Below are 20,709 nucleotides of genomic sequence, written 5' to 3'. Positions count from 1 at the left end.
TCAGGATGTTGGCATCAGTGGTTTCAGCCAAGGCAATGCTATTGAATATTAAGGGAATATGACTAGATTCCCTCATTGGAGAGGGTCCTTTCCCAGCATTTGCATGGTAGAAATGTCATTTACCACTTATCAACTCAAATATGAATCTTGTCCAGACCTTCTTACCCATTTCATTCTCCGAAGAATTGCAAATGAAACTGAACACTATGTGACAATTAGTGAATATCCCAGTTCTGTTCCTACAGCACAGCAAAGGTTGTTGATGAAGCAACTGTAAATAGATGGGCCTCAGACAATGGTCCCAGGAACTCCTCTACCAATTTCCTGGGACTGAGATAATAGGTCTCCAGAAACCATAACCAACTTCCTTTGTGCTGGCTATGATTCCAGATAGTGGAGAGTTTTTCCCATGCTTTACATTAATGAGTTTTTATTGTGGGTTCTTAATGTCAAACTCAGTCAAAACACTGCCGTGATGTGAATAGCATTCACCTCTGGAATTTGGTTCTTTGCTCATGTGTAGATAATAACTGCAATAAGGAACAAGTGGTCCTAAGCAGGTCTCAAACTAGTTCGAGGTCAGGTTACTGCTGCGGAAACAACAACTGATTGTATAGAACTAATTTTTTTGCAGATAGTGGAGAGTAGACTGTTGGAAGATAATTACCTGAAGATTCAAAACACTAAATCTGTTTCTTAATCATGTCCTCATACAATAGAAAAAGGATTAATCAACTGATCTACAGAATCGAACTATGAAAACAGTACTGAGCTGAATCCCTGTTCATAGGTTTCATCACATCTTTTTAGATCTGCTCAGAAAATGCTAAAATACAACTGTATAAAATAGCACTGTCCTAGCAATGGTAAAATGGCCAACTGTACCAAATTTACAGGTGAAATTGATCAACTATGCAGTAAAGAAAATTGAAATTTAAAAGAAAGTAAATGTCTTTTATTTACTTATTTTCATTTGTGCAGTTTATTTTAAACTTCCAATTTGTAATGGTATCTGCCCATCTTTCACAAATGAAAGAATAATGTTATTTAAATCCACAAATCTGGTTAGCTCATTTTCACGACACAGTTATAAATTTAATCCAAGTTCAGCAAGTGTTTTGAATAGTCTCAACTGCCTTATAACTAGCCTTAAGGGTAAAGGTTTTGAAACACAAGAAACATCCTTGAATCAGAGGTTCGAGTAAGCACTTGATTAACATGTCTCATCAGTAATTTTATCTTTTCTCTGTTGAGACTGGTCTCGTGTTTAACTGCAAATTACTGACAAGAATTTAACCGCTTCAGTATGGTCTTGAATTGATTTCTTGATATGCCTCATCCATTCTTCAATAAATTCAATTTGTCTCTTAGGTGAAAAGTCATGTACCTGAAACTCATGAAAAGTCATCTAACTGAAATGTGAACATTCACTCACTCTCAAGAAGCCTGGCCAGTTGAGTACTTGCAGAATTTTCTGTTTTTATTTCTAATTTCCAGTATTCACAGTATCTTGCTTTTGTTAAATTACTTCAAGTCTTTCAACTTGTGTCTCCCCCATTTTCACAGTCAACATGATCAGACTAAATCTAATCACAATAACAGAAACGCAGTGGGTCTGGAAGCAGTGTTCTGAAAAAGAGCCAGACCAGGCTTGAAATGTTAACTCACTCTCTACAGATGCTAACAGATCTGCTCAGTTTCTCTGGGTCTTTTTGAGATGTCCAGCATCCATGGTATTTTGTCTTTATTAAAGTATGATTACTCTCGGTTTACGATAAAATCTAAAATACTGACATTCAATTGGGGCTTGTGCTTTTTGCTTCCCTTTTCTTTTCAACAAACAACCAATGGACATCTTTTCGATCTCTTTCTTGCATAGTGCATTCCTTGTGTATGTTTCTTTTTCATGGTCAACTTTTCCAGTTGCAATCTGCAAAGCATCCAATTTACATTGCTAAGATTGGAGGTAAAGCTTGCATTGCTGCATGGAATCTCTGCATTAGGAAAATTGTAGAGAGAAGTACGTGGGGAAACAGTTTCCATTTGATATCACATTTTGGATGAACTTTTATTGCTGAATTACATGTCATTCTATTCTAAGATCTTGCAATTGAAAGAATGTCATGAACTGTAATACGAGGTGGCTCACATTCATTCATTCATTTTACTCTTTCTGCTAATCCTACAGTGCTTCATCTGCACTTGGACTAGGAGAATTAGTATCTTCAATTTTAGACTCAAACTGATGCTGTTTCATAAAAATCAATGAAACTGATGACAGAGAAATTCACCACTGGGTATGGAGTGTTTGTGCTGCTTTATTTAAAGTGTCACATTTAATTCCACATTTCTGCCTTCCAGACAGAATCCTTAAATTTCCTCAAGTACTTAACTTAAAATTACTTATGGAATCAGCTTTCACCACCTTTTTAAGGTAATGTCCCAGATCCCGATAACTTGAGTGAGGACATGACTCATCTTCCCCCTATTTTTGCCAATTATTTTGAATCTATTACCTCTAGTTGTGAATCCACTTGACATGAAAAGACTTTATTCTTTTCAATTACATTTCAAAACCCCTGATCTTGAAAACTGATGCCAGCTCACATCTGAGTGTTTGCCTTTTCAAGGAAAACAGTCCTAACTTTTCCAACGTCTGTGTGACTGAAGTCTCTCATTGCTGGTAACAGCAACGTAAACCTCATGTTGTCACTTTTAATGTCATCTCATTTCTCCTTAATTGTGGTGCCCAGAATTACCCACAATACTCCAGGTGAGGCCTAATCAGGGATTTACAAATTTAGCTGTGAGCTCATTGCTTTTATAAGGGATATGGGCCAGGTACGGTCTGTTTCCATGCTGTACATCTCTATGACTCTATGACTATTCCTCTACTTAGAGATCCAAGTAAATCATATGTCGAGAATACATTATGTGCAATTTTTTCCTTTAAGGACATATAGGCCGACCGCTGTATCCACAGGTCCGGTTTCCACTGTTTCAGTTACCCACGGTTTACCGCGGCCTGAACATATTACAGGGAACATTCCAGAACCAGGAACCGGGGGCTGCCGGGAAGGTAAATTTCCTATTTAAATGAATGGGTTTGTGACTATCCATGGTTTCGGGCTTCCGCGGTAGGTCTTGGAACGTATACCCCGTGGGTACCGGTGGGGGTGGGGGCTACTGCATATAGATGTTGCAGTTTGCCTTCTCTGAATATTTTCTACTGCTCTATTCTTCCTTATCCTACAATCACCTTTTCTAATCCACTTATGGATATCCCTTAACTTACTAAAATGAACTCTGACCAGTAAAGTACTTGTACCTCCAATTCTGGTTAAAAAAAATTCATTGCAATTATGCAATCTTTTACTAGAAGTTTTCCCTCATGTCCTTTTCAAAAGATCTTTCTCCTCTCACCTTAAAAATATGCCCCTGAGTTTTGAACTCCCCTATCTTAAGGAAAAGACCTCTGTTATTCACTTCATGATTTTATAAACGTCTAGAAAGTCACTCCTCAACTTCTTACGCTCCAGTGAAAACCAGATGTAACTCCACTTTCCTTCTTGCTAGACTTCATACATTGAGACAATTCTCCTACACCAATACATGAGAAATTATTTATCCTCTGACCAGAACTTCATGATATAAATTTCATCGAAACAAGTTTCTTTTTACTATTCTATTCCTGCTAGAGATCTTTGAAGCTTACCAATAAACCCCTTATCTCTCTATATAAAAAGAATGCCCCCAGTGCAACAGCTGTTCCTCAACTCAGGTCAAATTATCTAGTAAATCCTCCAGTAAATCCTCTTTAGACAAGTAGCATCCTTAAATCAATATCACCACACCGACTCCACCCCTGCCTTTTTTCATCATTTTTGGAATAATTTGTAATCAGGATTATTAAGAATGCATTATTGAGTTTGTTTGAACCATGTCTCTATTAATGCAGTCACATCATAGTTGTCATATGACAACTGGTGCTATAATTCTTGTAATCTTATTTGTTAAAGTCATTAATTTACTGACAAATTTGTATCACCTTTACCACTTCTGCTATTTTTCTCCATCTGAGTTAATCAGTATTTGGAATATTTCTAATTTTACCACTGTTCATATCTACTTTGCTCATTTTCATTCCCCTGTTATCTTCGAGTTACCTTCTCTCAATAAAATTAGCTTGATACCTCCCCAGCCACATTAGTTAACCTTTCAAGTGACATTAGCCCAGGTTCAGTGTAGGTGCAATCATTTTGTCCAAGTGCCCTCTCTCCAGAGCCCAATCAAATACTTCAAGAATCCAAATCCCCCTCTCTTGCAGTTCCCCAACATTTACCTGCACTATCTTCCTGTTTCTGTATTCTGTAAGAGCAAACCTGGAATTTTGACTTTTGGAGGTCTTTTTTCAAAAATAATTTTCATTGAGAAATTTTTTCTTTACAAAATTATAAATTTACAAAAATATAACAATTTAAAATTATAACAACAATTACAATGAACGAACTACTCCCCAACTCCACAAATCAAAACTATACTCACTACAAATCAATAAATAAGTAAATAAATAACGCCACTTAACGCACACACACCAAAGCTTCCAACCTTCAAAAATAATACTTATTACACCCCTTTTAATTCAGGATTCTTCCTCTCAGGGCACAAGGCTCACTAACCCTAATCATCATGGCTAAACAAAGGCCCTAATTAAAATGGCAGACAAATCTGCTTCCAGGTAATTCAAAAAGGGAGGTCCTATTTTTAACCTTTTCCTAATTGCTGACTGACGGTCCTCAGAAATGTTTGAACACTGATCATTAAATTCTGGATGCCGCTGTTTCTTCATAGAAAATCTTGACTTGGTAACATTCTTCAGCTTGGAAATAGGGAGGCAACATGCCATTGTGGTAATCACAAAGGAATAATAAAAATGTTTGTCCAAGTAACTCGCTACTGAAGCCTCTGACAAGGAAACTGCCATCCTTACCTGGTCTAGCCTATGTGTGACTCCAAACCCACAGCAATGAGGTTGACTCTCAACTGCCCTCTGGGCAATTAGAGATGGGCAATAAATGCTGGCCTAGCCAGCGACAGCCTGATCCCATGAATGAATAAAGGGACAGTTGGAAAATGGGAAGCCTTCAAAAATGAGATAGCGAGTCTCCAGAGACAGTTTGTTCCTGTTATGGTGAAAGGCAAGGTGGGTAGATGTAGGGAATGCTGGATGACTCGCGAAATTCAGGTTTTGGTCAAGCAAAAGAAGGAAGCATATGTCACGTATAGACAGGAGAGATCGAGTGAATCTTTAGAAGAGTATAAAGGCTGTAGGAATGTACCTAGGACAGAAATCAGGAGGGCAAAAAGGGAACATGAGATAGCTTTGACAAATAGGGGTAAGTAGAATTCAAAGGGATTTTATAAATACATTAAGGATAAAAGGGTAACTAGTGACAGAACAGGGCCCCTCAAAGATCAGCAAGACCGCCTTAATGTGGAATCGCAGAAGATGGGGGAGATACTGAACGAGCATTTTGCATCTGTGTTTACTGTGGAGGAGGACATGGAAGAGAAAGAATGTAGGGAAATAAATGGTGATGTCTTGATAAATGTCCATATTACACAGGTGGTGGTGGTGCTGGATGTCTTAAAACGCATAAATGTGGATAAATCCCGTAATTACGTGTACCCCAGAACTCCTGAGGGAGAGGATTTACATGCATTTGGGAAGTCTAGGGCTGATTAGGGATAGTCAACATGGCTTTGTGCGTGGGAGATCATGTCTCAGGTAACTTGATTGTGTTTTTTTAAGAAATAATGAAGATGAGGGCAGAGTGATAGACGTGATTCACACGGACTTCAGTCAAGCGTTTGACAAGGTTCCTTATGGTAGACTGATTGGCAAGATTAGATCACATGGAAATAGACAGGCAGGAGGCCGGAAGAACACAGCAGGCCAAGCAGCATCAGGAGGTGGAAAAGTTGACATTTCAGGTGTAAACTTTCTTCAGGACTGGGTTGGTGTAGGGGGAGCTGCAGATAAAGGGGGAAGAGTGGTAAAGTGAGGATAGGTGAAGACAGATCAAGGGTACGACCTGGTTGGTGGCAGGGAGCAGTTGAAGGGAGAGGGGAACTGGGAAGGGAGGTTATTTGAAATGTTGAGTCCGCCGGGCTGTAGGGTGAGGTATTGTTCCTCCAATCTGCAGTTTGGTTCATTGTGGCAATGAAGGAGGCCAAGGATGGTCATGTCGGAAAGGGAATGGGATGGGGAAATAAAATAAAGATTTGGAGATTCAGTCAGTCTCTGCAGGTCTGGCCGAGATGCTCAGTGAACCTTTCCTGGAGTTTACGTTTGATCTCCCCGATGTGGAGATGATCACACCGGGAGCACCTAATGCGGTAAATTCGGGTGGAAGAGAGGCAGGTAAACCTCGATCTCACCTGGAAGGATTGTTTGGGGCCCTAGATGGAGAGGAGGGTGGTGGTGTACTGGATGGGTGAGGAGGGAGAGCTGATGTGCTGGCTGGCTGCAGGTCGGCTGTAGGACCTGGGGTGACCCTTGGAAATGTAGTCCAAGTTTTGGTTGCAGAGTAGGCGGAGACAAAAGTGGAGGCAGAAGCTGGAGGGAATACAGGGAAAACTAGCCATTTGGATACAGAATTGGCTCCAAGATAGAAGACAGAGGGTGGTGGTGGAGTGTTGCTTTTCAAACTGGAGTGCCACAAGGATCGGTGCTGGGTCCACAGCTTCTCGTCATTGACATAAATGATTTGGATGGGAGCATAAGAAGTATAGTTAGTAAGTTTGCAGATGGCACCAAAATTGGAGTGTAGTGGACAGCGAAGGTTACCTCAGATTACAATGGGAACTTGATCAGATGGGCCAATGGGCTGAGGAGTGGCAGATGGAGTTTAATTTAGAAAAACGTGAGGTGCTGCAATTTGGGAAAGCAAATCTTAGCAGGACTTATACACTTAAGGGTGAGGTCCTAGGGAGTGTTTCTGAACAACTCCTTGAAAGTGGAGTTGCAGGTAGATTGGATAGTGAATGCGGTGTTTGGTATGCTTTCATGGAATACAGAGAGAACTAGCCATTTGGATACAGAACGGGCTCAGAGTGGTGGTGGAGGGTTGTTTTTCAGACTGGAGGCCTGTGACCAGTGGAGTGCCACAAGGATTGGTGCTGGGTCCACTACTTTTCATCATTTATATAAATGATTTGGATGTGAACACAGGAGGTATAGTTAGCAAGTTTGCAGATGATTCCAAAATTGGAGGTGTCATGGACAACGAAGGTTACCTTTTAGTACATGAGGATTGTGAACAAATGGGCCAATGGGTTGGGGAGTGGTAGATGGAGTTTAATTTAGATAACTGTGAGGTGCCGCATTTTGGAAATGCAAATCAGGACTTATACACTTAATGGTAAGGTCCAAGGGTGTGTTGCTGAACAAAGAGACCTTGGAGTGCAGGTTCATAGTTCCTTGAAAGTAGAGTTGCAGGTAGATAGGATAGGATAGTGAAGGAGGCATTTAGTATGCTTTCCTTTATAGGTCAAGCATTCAGTATAAGAGTTGAGGGGTAATGTTGCGGCTGTACAGGACAGTGATTAGGCCACATTTAGAATATTATGTGCAATTCTGGCCTCTCTCCTATAAGAAGGATGCTGTGAAATTTGAAAGAGTTCACAGTGGTTAGCACTGCTGCCTCACAGCACCAGAGACCCAGGTTCAATTCCCGCCTCAGGCGACTGACTGTGTGGAGTTTGCACATTCTCCCCGTGTCTGTGTGGGTTTCCTCTGGGTGCTTCGGTTTCCTCCCACAATCCAAAAATGTGCAGGTTAGGTGAATTGGCCAGGCTAAGTTGCCTGTAGTGTTAGGTGAAGGGGTAAATGTAGGGGAATGGGTCTGGATGGGTTGCGCTTCGGCGGGTCAGTGTGGACCTGTTGGGCCGAAGGGCCTGTTTCCACACTGTAAGTAATCTAATCTAATCTAAAAAAAAAGACTTAAGGATGTTGCCAGGGTTGGAGGGTTTGAGCTGTGGGGAGAGGCTGAACAGGCTGGGGCTGTTTTCCCTGGAGTATCAGAGGCTGAGAGGTGACCTTATAGAGGTTGACAAAATCATGAGGGGCATGGATAGGGTAAATAGATAAGGTCTTTTCCTGGGTTGAAGGAGTCCAAAACTAGAGGGCATAGGTTTAGGGTGAGAGGGCAAAGATATAAAAGGGACCAAAAGGGCAACATTTTCTCACACAGGGTGGAACGTGTATGGAATGAGCTGCCAGAGGAAGTGGTGCAGGCTAGTACAATTGCAACATTTAAAAGGCATCTGGATGGGTATATGAGTATGAAGGGTTTAGAGGGATATGGGCCAAGTGTTGGTAAATGGAACTAGATTAATTTAGAATATCTGGTTGGCATGGACAAGTTGGACGAAAAGGTCTGGTGTGTGCATCTCTCTGACCCTAAGTTATGCATGCTTTATGTCAGATTATTTCAATTATTCTATGAATTGACATTATGTACCATACAACAGTTTATAATTTCTTGTAGCTTTCTGTTAAAGGTAAATAAACATATAAACATAAATAAAACTTGCATTATTCCATTTAAACAAACTTTTAAACATTGGTTTTCTAAATACCTACTGCCCAATTTGTCAGCTGAATTTGTTGAATACCATGTGACATAATCCATTGCAGAGGGTATCAGTGTTCTTTTAATTCATCTCAGCAAAAATTACTGAATACAAAATGCCATTTGCTAAATTGGGATACGCTCCAGAGTCGTAGGTTGCCCTCCAACCCCTCTCAACTAGGTAGCATTCACATTCACTGGCAGCTTTATAGCTTTCAACACAACTGGTTCTTACGATAGGGCAAAAGTTAAAAAAAGACCCGCCAAAGCTGAGAATTAGCTCACCTTCGAGGCTTGCGAATGTCCCACAGGCCCACTCCTTCTTTGGAATTTGCAGTAGCCAGAAGTCTGGGCTCAACAGGGTTAAACATCACACTGTGAAAGGCTGAGGGGTAATTCGCCAAACAAAATGGTTCTGGAAAAGTGAGACACAACTGTAGATTAATGCTTGGAGATGAGGATTAATGTTCCATGAGAAGTTTCACTCAGGATATTATTTTAAATTTTTGGTAGAGAATGGGTAATCAGAGTGGCCCCAGATTTGCTGCAAAAGACCATCTCATTAGATTTCAGTTCTGGTTGCACTTCTTCACTCACACTAGAGTTTGTGCTGCAAACTAAACTAATTGATAAATCACCATAAGCAAATAAATTTAAGGATTTGAATGGCTCACTGAGGAATGTTTTTCCTTGAAGTTAATGTAAAAGAAACAATCTCAGTGATTCTGCTAGACACAGAAGTTGGATATTTTCTAGCAATTCATAGCATGTTGGCTTGAGGAAGCAGGATACTAATGGTTGGCTATTTACAAATTATACATCCTAATAGTTTGGGGTGGGGGGAGGGGCACAGGCTGGATGAGGCAGATGGTTTCTGCCAAGCTCGATGAAGCAACTGTTTGCAAACATAATTCATTGCATATCATTTTGCAAGTCAGTTTAACTTGCATACTTTTTGGATGATTTATTTGGCACATATTGAATAACAGTAATTTAAATCAAACTTGTCTTTAGAGGATGATTGTTTCCAGTAACATTAAATAACAGCCCCAATAGAATTTGCAGCACAAATATAGAAATTTCTTGTCACATATGGGGAAGAAGATGGAGAGTTGTTGAAAAGCAGACAAATGCATGTCTATCACTTGCAGCTTTTACACAATTCCAAGATTTTGGATTTGCAATTCAACCATGTTTGTACCTGAATCAGAAAGAAAGAGTTAGATTTCAACTGAAAACCTGAGCTCTTCAGCAAAAATATCAGCATAAACATTTCCATTGCATTTTCCATTTTTGTTACCATATTGGATAATGTGGAAAGCTCAATTACAAAAGGTGAAAGGTATTGCACTAGATTTGATCTGTAATTTAAATAATATCGACAAAACACAAAGTCAAATAGTCGTGAATTTAGCTCTGATATTAGAAGATAATATTCTCAAGCATTTAATCCAGAGACCAATTTTTAGTAACATTTTCATTAACAAAAATAAACCAATAAAAAACAAATGATGATTACTAGCTGATATACTTCAGTTATCGGGTGGAAAACTGACAGGTGGTGTATTAACTGCAATGAATTGCAGTTTGGAGATAGTAAGGACTGCAGGTGCTGGAAGTCAGAATCGATAAAATGTGGAGCTGGAAGAACACAGCAAATCAAACAGCATTGGAGGGAGCAGGAAAGTCAATGTTTTGGGTTAGGACCCTTCAGGAGGCAATTTCTTTGGATCAATATAAATGTGGAAAAGCCTCAAGACACTTCATGGAAGCACAGCAGCAAATAAACTGATTTAAAATGGGGTGACCAAACATTTGCTCAGAGCTGAAAGTAGACTTCAAGGAGAGTGGAATGGTTAAAAAGATGCAAAGGGAGAGAGTTCTAGGGTTTCTTCTTGACTTTTTCTTTCACATATCTTGTATAATCTTCAGTCTTTTCAACTAGACCAGAAATAGCTTGCAAAGAGCAGAGTATGTGGAATCCAGCTGAGGTACTGAACAGAGACCATTAAAGTCCTGTGATATAGCCCAGGAATAATCATGCTGATTAAAAAAAATCAAAAAATAAAATCACCCTATCTCTGATTCTCTTACACATGCACTCAAGGGCATTGAGGTCACAAATACCATAATCAATGACAGCAATCATCAGCTCAAGATAAAGAATCATTAGACTCCAAACCATATACATGTTCTCTTGAAAGACAGAAAAACAGACAAATACCTAAGTACTCCCATTGCATCTTTAAAATGTAAAAAAAACACACACACGTACAGTCACTGCTATGTAGGCAAACAAAGTGTGGTTATAATCTAGTTAACAGAAGCTTAGTACATTTCTTGAATTGGATTATATTATGCACAAGTCAACTCTTAATACTTGCCTCCATGTGAGTCTCGTATATCCCAGATAAGGACTCTGCCATCATCTGAAGAACTAGCAAACACCTTGTCATTCACAGGGCTCACAGACAGGCCATATACAGCATCATCATGGGGAAAAACATTCACTATTTCTGTGCTGAAAGAAAATTACAGGTAATGAAAATTTGCACTGTTAATAATTCCAGCTAAGCTGTTAACTGTGGAGGAAACAACAAAAAAGAATAATTAAGCTCACATCACAACAGATAGAACGAGAGACAGCACAACATTGGCAACAAGGAACAATGCGTATAAACACACAAAAACCCTGTATAATCTATTTGCCACATATGCAAAACAACAATAATCTTCTCATCTCTCAAAATACACAGCCCTTTTTCAGAACATCTTATGTAACTTTCCCATTTGTACTGTTAAGTAAATATTGCTGAGTCATTCTTTTAGATATTTTTTAATTAACTTATCCAGAGATGTTATTACACACCGCTGCAGCAGACAGGACTTGAACACGAGCTGCATGGCTCAGAGGTAGGAACCTCTTATCAAACATCAAAACTGACTATGCAGTAAACCCAAAACCATTCAGGACAGACTGAAAACAGCAGCCCAATATCTATCAGAAAAATTACATGCAACTGAACTATTAACCACTGAGCACGATTTGAATATTGAAAATAACATTCAAAGCTTTTGGGTAACACCAAACAGATAACATACTTATTCAAAACTGTCTGCTTCACAGATCAGTGCATTCAAAACATTGTTGCCTAGTAATCCAAGTTCAGTATTTAAACTCATGTGGGCTGACTGAGTATGCACAGCTGACTGTCAACAGGGCAAACACTATTTGAACATTGGCCTATTCTTACTAAAAATTGGCACAACTATACTTGAAACTAAGGATTCTAATCTTTATTCTGTCAATTACTTGGATTTGCTTCCTCGAATACAGCTAAATGGTACACTAGTTTGTGTCATACCTTGAGCTGACTAGCAAATCTCACATCCAGTTAGTCATCAGCAGTGTCAAGTCTAATCTCCTGAATATCATCCACTGCACGCATGCTTCCACTTCAGCCCACAATGTTGCCATCTTGAAGTACTGTCAGTCTCCAAGATTCCATTTTATAATCCATCAAGAACTCTATTGTCATCATCTTACCCTGCACTGAGTCCATATAGTCCATCACTTAATTGTCAAGAAAGGGACATCAAGATCACATCCAAGTTAGGCTGGCATTCATCAAAATTCAGACTGGCACAGACTAGCTCCAACCATCTTTATTAAATCAACACAACTTAGAACACAAAAATGTGATTTGCACATTCAGGCATGAGTTTCAAACTGCTGTACCTCAATAAACAGATCTTCCTGAACAGCACAACTCAATCAGGAAACGAGAATCATAGTGCAATCTAATTGCTCCCATCACCCTATTAGTTGTTAGCTTAACAATTCCTGTGAAAGGTTTTTGCTTTTCTCTTTGCTTGCTTCTTTGGACTTTATTGTCCTTTTATAAATGTTGTGATGCTGCTTTACATGGAGCTTATTTTTTCCTTTCTTACCTTTCAACATCATGAACAATCACTTGCTCATCATTTCCTACAAAAAGGAAAAGAGAAAGGACATTAACCTTCAACACAATAAGTTTGTTCTAAAGATGCTGTTAGAAATACCATTTTACATAAGAGGTATCTCTCTATGCATACACCAACTACAGGGTTATAATGACCTCAAGACCAATGTTGAAGTCATGATTTATATTTAAAATATGGTCACTGTAGCAAACACCAACCATAGTGCCGTACATTATTCCAAAATCTTAAATAATTGAATACATAATCATCATGCAGCTTTTTGTCCACAATACACCTCTGGTCTGTGGTTTTAACTATCATCTGTTCAGTTTTGCTACCTACTGCACTGGGTCACTTCATGCCAAATTTAATTTCTGGTTTTGACCAGCTGGGTGTCACATAGTAAAGTTTAATAATGCCTCTCTCTCCAAGCCAGTTTTTAATTTTTCTCTTTGACATAAATGCATTCCTCAAGATGGATTGCTCAAGCCTCCCAAAGATTAGGCTGCTAGTTAGCACACTTCAAAACTTTAGAACATTCTTTATCAGTTCAGAGAAACTGCTAGAGATTGAACAGTGGTAAGCTGTAAGCTACTCACTCATAGAATCATACAGCACTGAAGATGTTCTTTGGTTCATCAAGTCCATATCAACGTAGCGACACTAATCCCATTTTCCAGCACTTGGCCCACAGCCTTGAACATTATGACATTTCAAATGCTCATCTATGCACTTCTTAAAGGTTGTGAGGTCTCCTGCCTCTACTGCCCTCTGAGGCAGTGCATTCCAAATTCCCACCACCTTCTGGAAGAAATTTATTTTTCCTCAAATTCCCTCTAAACCTCCTTGTCTTCAATTTAGATTAGGCTAAATCCTGGTGAATGCCCTTTACACTATCTACAGTGCAGGGATTGATGAACTGCATGACTGACTTTATTTAAAAATAATAAAAGACACGGATACATTCCAGCAGAGCTCCATGCGATTGAAAATGCTGTGGAAGCTGTAGATCCAAAATAAAAATTGTTGGCAAAAAGCAAGGGGTCTGACAGCATCTGTGGAGAGATATAAAGAGCTCCACAGAAGAGTCATATTGGACTCCAAATATTAACACCGCATCTCCCTTTACGGATGCTGTCAGACCTGCTAAGATTTGAGCACTTTTACTTTATCGGAGTTCTTTGTGGCCTGCCTGCACATGTCCAGTCAGATTGATTGGCATGCAGAGCTGCAGCCATTTATACCTTTAACAATTTTAGGCACTACATGTAAAGTCCCTTAAAGGAAAAGATACAATATCCTTTCTTTACAAAAGGAAGTTCAACTATTTACCATTACAAGTCAACCTAGAAGTGGCTATAACATAAAAGTCATTTTCTGAAACCTGCAGAACTCATGGTGATGGTTTTGTCTGGAGATGATAACTTCCATCCTCTATACTGTCTGCCATTTTTGACTTCTCAAATTGCTTTTCCTATTTTGTTTTCTTGGAAGCCTAGTCTTCCTATATTTGCTGCTTCAATGGTTGCTTGGGTTCTTATATACCCTATTTCATTTCTCTAACCAGAGCATCATTGCTGACATTTATTTCTGAAATGATCATCTCCTGTCTGGTCTTCCACACCTTGTTATGAGTGCAATGCATGCTATGTATCTCCACCTGTTTTTACAAGGCTGTAATGTCCTCAAATGTGCTCTGGGTTCAAGCCATTGTTTCTGCAGTTGCTCATGCTAAGCCTGATCTGTGTTTGTCCGAGTTGTGCAAGTCTTCCAGCAGAAGGACAATTGCGTCAATGGATTAGTGATGCACAGTTTGTAGCTCATTGTGCTTCCTTTCTTGGTCTTTCAGCCCTTCATTCATGTTTGAGGTCGGAACACAGACATCCCATAAAAAATCTTGTTCATTTCCAAGATGGTATTCTCAAGTTTACATTTATCTGAGCTGGTTGTTCACCGATTTGCTCTTGGAGTTTCATTTTCCTCTCCACAGCACAGAACTGAGTTTTTAGTTTCACTAATTCAGCAGAAAGTAAGACATTCCATTCTTTATCATCCAATTCTACAAGTGCTTCTTGAATGGTCTGCTGCAGTTTCTAATGTGTCTTTGATAATTGATTGATCTCTGATTGTGACAATTAATTATTCAGCAAGTACCATCAACATCAACAGTTGAATAATAACAGCTTTTGTTATATGAAATAAGTTGCATCAATGTTGAGTCATGCCATTTGCTTTGAAAAATATCCCAGTTATATTCTAAAGACTTATGAATCAAGTAGTAGTTAGTATGCCTAATTGTGCATTTCATTTAGGCAATATCTAGACATACTGCAACACCTTGAAAAAAATAATTTGAAGGCGTATTTAAAGTGAATTATATGTAGCTGGTTAAGTAACATATCTTGCTAAGAATGAGTTTGCAAAAGTGAGGATAATTGACCCAGGCCACAATGCATAAGGGCAAGTTGTCAAGAACAGTGTAAATGAAGCTCAGAGAGAATTCCTATTCCTAAACCTAAATGAGAAATCATCAGATTTCTAGGGATGCATGGCTTTTATCAGAAATTTATACCAACTTTAACACCTCAATGTCGAACACCTCTAACAGATTTATTACAAAAAACAGGTAAAGGCAATATCGTCAAAACGTCTGCCAAACAGTTTTTACAATCTAAAGGCAATCCTAATGGATAAAATTGTGTTGGCTCCCCCGGTCTTCACTGAGCCTTTTAAAATGGCAATTGATGCAACTGACTTGGAGGTCAGTGCAGTTTTATTGCAAGATGACAAATCAGGAATAGGGAAGTCAGTGGGATACTTTTCTAAGAAATTTCTTACCAATATTAGTAAGTATACCTACAGGAACCTCTGGCATTGTTACTGATTGTTAATTCAATCTTATAAGAATTGCTCATATTGCTGGAAAAGATAATGTAATTGTAGATATACCAAGAATTAAATGAAGCAGAACAGGTTGAAATTTGAAAGGAAAGATAATGATAAATTGTACCAAACCTAGCACAAAGGATGATTGAAGGACTTTTTTTTCCCCTCATAACCTGTCATGTTTACCTTGAGATGAAATGCATTTAAAAATAGTGATGCATCTTATCAAGGATGGATTAAAAAAAATCAGCTGGGAAAATGTAAGTGAGGGCTGTTATGTTGCAGAGAATGAACCAAACTTTTTTTTCTTAATAACTCAAAGGAAAAATGGAACATATTGCTTTTACCTAACAGTTACATAAAGGCAAGTAACTTTTGGAGAAGTTAGATTTCATACCTTTGACACCCTGCTGACACCAAATGGCTTTGAATTGAAATAAAGAACTGCCCAGCAACAAGCTTTTGTACCTATCTGAACTTCCAGTTTTGTAACAGAAATCAGGAGTGTGGTTGTACTGAAACTTTCAAGAGCTGCTAAGCCACTACAACTCCAGTACCTTCTGTGAATGGAAGAAAACCAACACTAAAAGTCTCTGAAAAGAATCATTTCACTTAAGCAAAGAACCTAGGGCCAACTGACTGGCCACCAAATTACGATTTGCCACAATCTACAACAACATAATATCATCATCAAAAGCGACTTTCATCAAATGAAAGGCACTTCATTCCATTCTTGTGGTCTGGACTCGATCCACAGAATTTATTCCTTTCTGCCTATTTTCTACCCACAATGTTTCTGCAAAACTGTCCTTTGTGAATGAATAAGTGTTTGTTTGGATTTAAAGGGGGCATAGTTTAAGTTGCCATGTTAGTAATTAATCTACTTTGCCACTTGCTTGATGATAAGCTTGTTAAAAATAAGTACAATTTTGTTTTATTAATTGATGAAACCTGATGGGAACTTATTTTATTTTACGAAGTGGTCAAACTCAGATAAATGCACAAACTTTGTGATTAAATTGAACATTTGTAACACCTTGTCCAATAGTAGCGCTTGATTTCCTGCACACTCTTGGATGTTGAACACTTTATTTGTGCATGTAGCAGGGATATCTTGCAAAATTGAGTGTTCTAGTTGAGCCCTTCTCAATTTTTTTCCTGCTGTGATCCCATTTTGAGACTCAAAACCTGTCATCACCCCATGGTGAGAAATGGAGGTAGAGGGAGCGAGGGTCGGAGAAGACTGATGACAATTGGAGGCGGTGTGTTGATCACTGAAGCCTCAGAGCTTGCAACCCCTAAGATTTAAGTTTGTGACCTCACGTGGGGCCCCAGCTCCCCACCGGAGCCGTTTCAAGTCGGACACCCTTTTTTCGAGCTCTTTTCTTTTATACTTAAAACCTGCAAGCTTCATCAACCTGCAAGAATTGCTTTGAATTTTCACACATGCTTTTTGACGCTACCGGTCTTAGATCTAACCGGTCTAGACAAACCATTCCAGAAATCTTCACAGGGTTGCATAAAATCACAAACAAACCAAAAAACATGATGCATCAGCTCACTGGAAGTAGTCTACGGACTCTATCAGCTTCTATCTAAACGTTGTGAATTATAGTCAAGGAATACACACACTTAAACCAGCTTGAAAATGGTTTTCCTGTGGACCTACCTTCAGTGGATTTTTTTTAAGCTCTTCAGCTGTTAACCGTGACATATTAAGTCTGCATTATTATTGCAATTGTTAAGTAAATCATAATTTCCTGCTTTCCTCCAGAGACATATAAGTCTAGAAACCATAGCTCTACATGCTGTTAAAAAGTTTTACATTCTGCTAGCAAGTCCGTGGCATCCCAGTTTAATATAGGGAATATTTTGAATATACTGACAAAATGCCCTCACAATCTTCTCTTACTGGCTACTGAAATAGCACAAATGCGTCCTATTGTTGCCTTTCAATTTTTTTCTCTCAAAAAGATGCTTTTAAATCATCTAAACACTTAGACTTCTCCAACATTGTTGTGGGAATAAAGCTAGAGACGTTTTAAATGTCTTAATACCATAAATGCAGCAATATAGTTGCAATAAAGCGTTCAAAATGCCAATTTACTTTCAGAAAGGCTCTTGAACAGTTTGTAAATCTCTTACCCAAGCTTTTAAATCTAATCGGTCCTTTTAAAATAAGAGGAATATCCTCCATAATTTCTCTTTAGCTTGAAACAAAGTGGCAGAATAGACAGGTATCTTTCCCACATTTTCAAAATGGTGACACAACTTTGAAAAAAAAATCCTGACTTTAAGTGATAGAGTTTTCTCAGATCTGAAAATAGTTTCCCCAATCTGAATGGCTTGCTTTCGCTTCTAAAACAGGTTTCTTGAAGGTCCAATTTGGTTCTGCTTCCAACGTTCACTTTCAGGGTTTACCTTTTGGGACTGTCAGCCTGCTTCTTCCTTAAAGACACATCTCATGGAAGTTATACTCAGCGCTCTATATTGCTGTTCTGCAACATTTCTTTTGACAGTCCTTCTCACATTTTTAATGGACTCTTCACCAAGTTGTTTAAAGCTTTGGTGTAGTCAACAATGTCCACTACTGGTCACCACATCAGATTGCGATGGTGGTGCAAAGAATCAAATCACTCCTCATGTCGATGGATGGGCTCCTAGCTCAACCTCCGATGCCATCACCCAAGATGGAGTGGGGATGGAGATACATGAGGCACTGGCCCCCCCCACAGGATACCATCAGGAGGCATCCCCAGGGCAACCAAAACCAAAAAAACAAACTTCACTGAGCAGCAAAGACAATAATGAAGCTGTGTGGATGAACCATGAGCTGCCGAAACCTGGACTCAGGAGTCTAATGCTGTCGATCCCACTGCCACAACACGGTCATGTAATAATTTGACATAAAATGATATAATAGCTACACCTTCAGGCAAAAAGAGTAATCACACCTTTAATTCTACAAACAGAGTTATATCAAGGCTACAAATAATATACCAGAAACCTACAGTTACGTGAACAGCTGAATATGATGGATAGTGTGGACATGTAATCTTCACGCAGATCAATCCTAAGCATCACAAGGTGATATTATGGTAGTCACCCAACCACATGAGCTTCCTAAATAATGAACAAAACATTTATACAACATCTTAGATATATCCTCGATGGAAATGCTTAGGTGAGGTAAGTTGCACTTTGGGAAAGTCACTGCTTAGGCCTTTAAACAAATATCATAAAAATGCACCTGGCCTTGTAGATTAGCAGATTAGTTAAATCATTGTCATGAATAACTACTTATACAGACCACATATTGTTCATTCTTTACAGTCTAACAATACATCCCATAAACATATAATACTCAATTTTCCCCAGATATTTAAAGGTCAAATATCATCTTTCTTGAGCATGACCAAATCATGCTCCTGTTTCCTGTCTTTTTCATTCAAAACTTATACTGGTTACTCATTTTAAAAAAAACATTAGTGAAAAACTACAAGTTATTGTAATAAACTTCAGTACCAAAAGTGTTATTATTCTTCTGACATCTTCAAAGCACGAGGTATTTGAGAATATGTAGTCAAGTGTCATTCATAGTTAGTATTTTAAAAACTAAGGGGATATTGTAACAAATTCACAAACCAAATAAAAGCAGCCATGTTTTCAACATATCGTTCCAGATCAGCTGTCTAATATCTGCTTGAACTTTAGTCCAGCCATATGAATACAACCTGAACTATCATTCCACAATTACTCCCAGTTAATCAATCTTCTCGATTTGAAATTAAAACAGAAATTGTTTGGAATTCTCAAGATACCAAACAGCATCTGGGAAGAGAAAGAAGAGTGACAATTTAAAGTTAGTGCTTACGAAAAGTCACAATGACCTGAAAGTTTATGCTTTTCTCTTCACTAACGTTGCCATGCCCACAGTGTAGTACCAGCATTTATTTTTATTAGATTTGCAAAACCTGCATTTGTTCTCAATTTTAAACACTTTGTGCTACAACAAAGCATAAGCTACTACTAACAGGACTCAACCTTTTGAAACTTTTATCCATTATTTCCCTGGGTTAACACAATTATCAAACAATCCCAGCCGGCTGCAATTCCAAATGTAATCTTTCAGCCATAATTACCATTTATGCACCTAAATACAGATGGGCTATTTATCAATGCTAACTAGCAATCATCTCAGAGGGAACTTTTGAATTAGTGTTGAAAAACAACCTTTTTAAAGAACCAAAAAAGAGCAGTTACAATCTCAGACATAAACCAACATCATCTAGTACGTCAACCACTATCTATAATTGGCTAATCAGAAACTGAGATATTGTTAATTGCATCCTGATGAGCAAAATAAGCGACTAACAGACAGACATTGTATATATGATCTCCATTCACTTGCACATGAAGTAAGAATGTGCATTTTTAATCTTGTGCATATGCTATTTAAAATCAGAAAGGAGAGCAAATGTGATTATCACTGGATTACTAAGAGTACATTACTCTCTACATTACCAGATGGTGCCATAGTCAAAAAGTGTGGCACTGGAAAAGCACAACAGGTCAGGTAGCAGCCGTGCAGGACAGTCGACGTCTCGGGTATAAGCCTTTCATCAGGCTTACGCCCGAAATGTCAATTCTCTTGCTCCTCGGATGCTGCCTGACCTGCTGTGCTTTTCCAGCTCCACTTTTTGACTCTCCAGCATCTGCAGTCCTACTTTCTCCAAATAATTACACATTTGAAGCATGTTTACAAAAGGCATTTTTCACTGAAGGCTGGTTTACCCTCACATTTCACCTTCTCCCCACTTATTGCTTTTTTAGTTGTCCTTTGCTGATTTTTAAGAGGCTTCTCAATCGTCTGATTTCCCACTAAACTTCACCAAATTATATGCTGTTTCTTAAGTTTTTATGCTGTCTCTGACTTCTCTTGTCAGCCATGGTCCTCCCCTTGGTATGCTTCTTCTTCCTTAGGAGGGATTTCTTTCTGCTAAGCCTCCAAATTATCCCCAGAAATTCCTGTCATTGCTGTTCCACAGTCTTCCCTGCTAGGTCTTTATTCCAATCAACTCTGGTCAGCTCCGCCCTCATGTCTTTGTAGTTACCTTTCCTCAATTCTAACATTACTACATCTGATTCTAGCTTCTCCCTCTCGAACTGCAGGGGGAGTTCTATCATAGCAGGACTTATACACTTAATGGTAAGGTCCTGGGTA

At 38.8% G+C, this 20,709-nt stretch overlaps 1 protein-coding gene across 1 annotated transcript in view; it reads right to left on the bottom strand.

Moving 5' to 3' along the window:
- Positions 1-20,709, bottom strand: part of dcaf5 (ddb1 and cul4 associated factor 5) — a gene marked incomplete at its 5' end in the record, with an annotated part of 79,394 nt that overhangs the window by 50,365 nt on the left and 8,320 nt on the right. The window contains 3 exons of the mRNA XM_072567888.1: positions 8,922-9,051; positions 11,021-11,157; positions 12,588-12,624. Coding sequence (XP_072423989.1) covers positions 8,922-9,051; positions 11,021-11,157; positions 12,588-12,624 — 304 coding nt within the window. The remainder of the gene's footprint in view (positions 1-8,921; positions 9,052-11,020; positions 11,158-12,587; positions 12,625-20,709) is intronic.

The sequence above is a fragment of the Chiloscyllium punctatum genome, chromosome 4 (assembly GCF_047496795.1).
Source record: "Chiloscyllium punctatum isolate Juve2018m chromosome 4, sChiPun1.3, whole genome shotgun sequence".
Lineage (NCBI taxonomy): Eukaryota > Metazoa > Chordata > Chondrichthyes > Orectolobiformes > Hemiscylliidae > Chiloscyllium > Chiloscyllium punctatum.
This window is presented reverse-complemented; position numbering and strand designations above follow the sequence as displayed.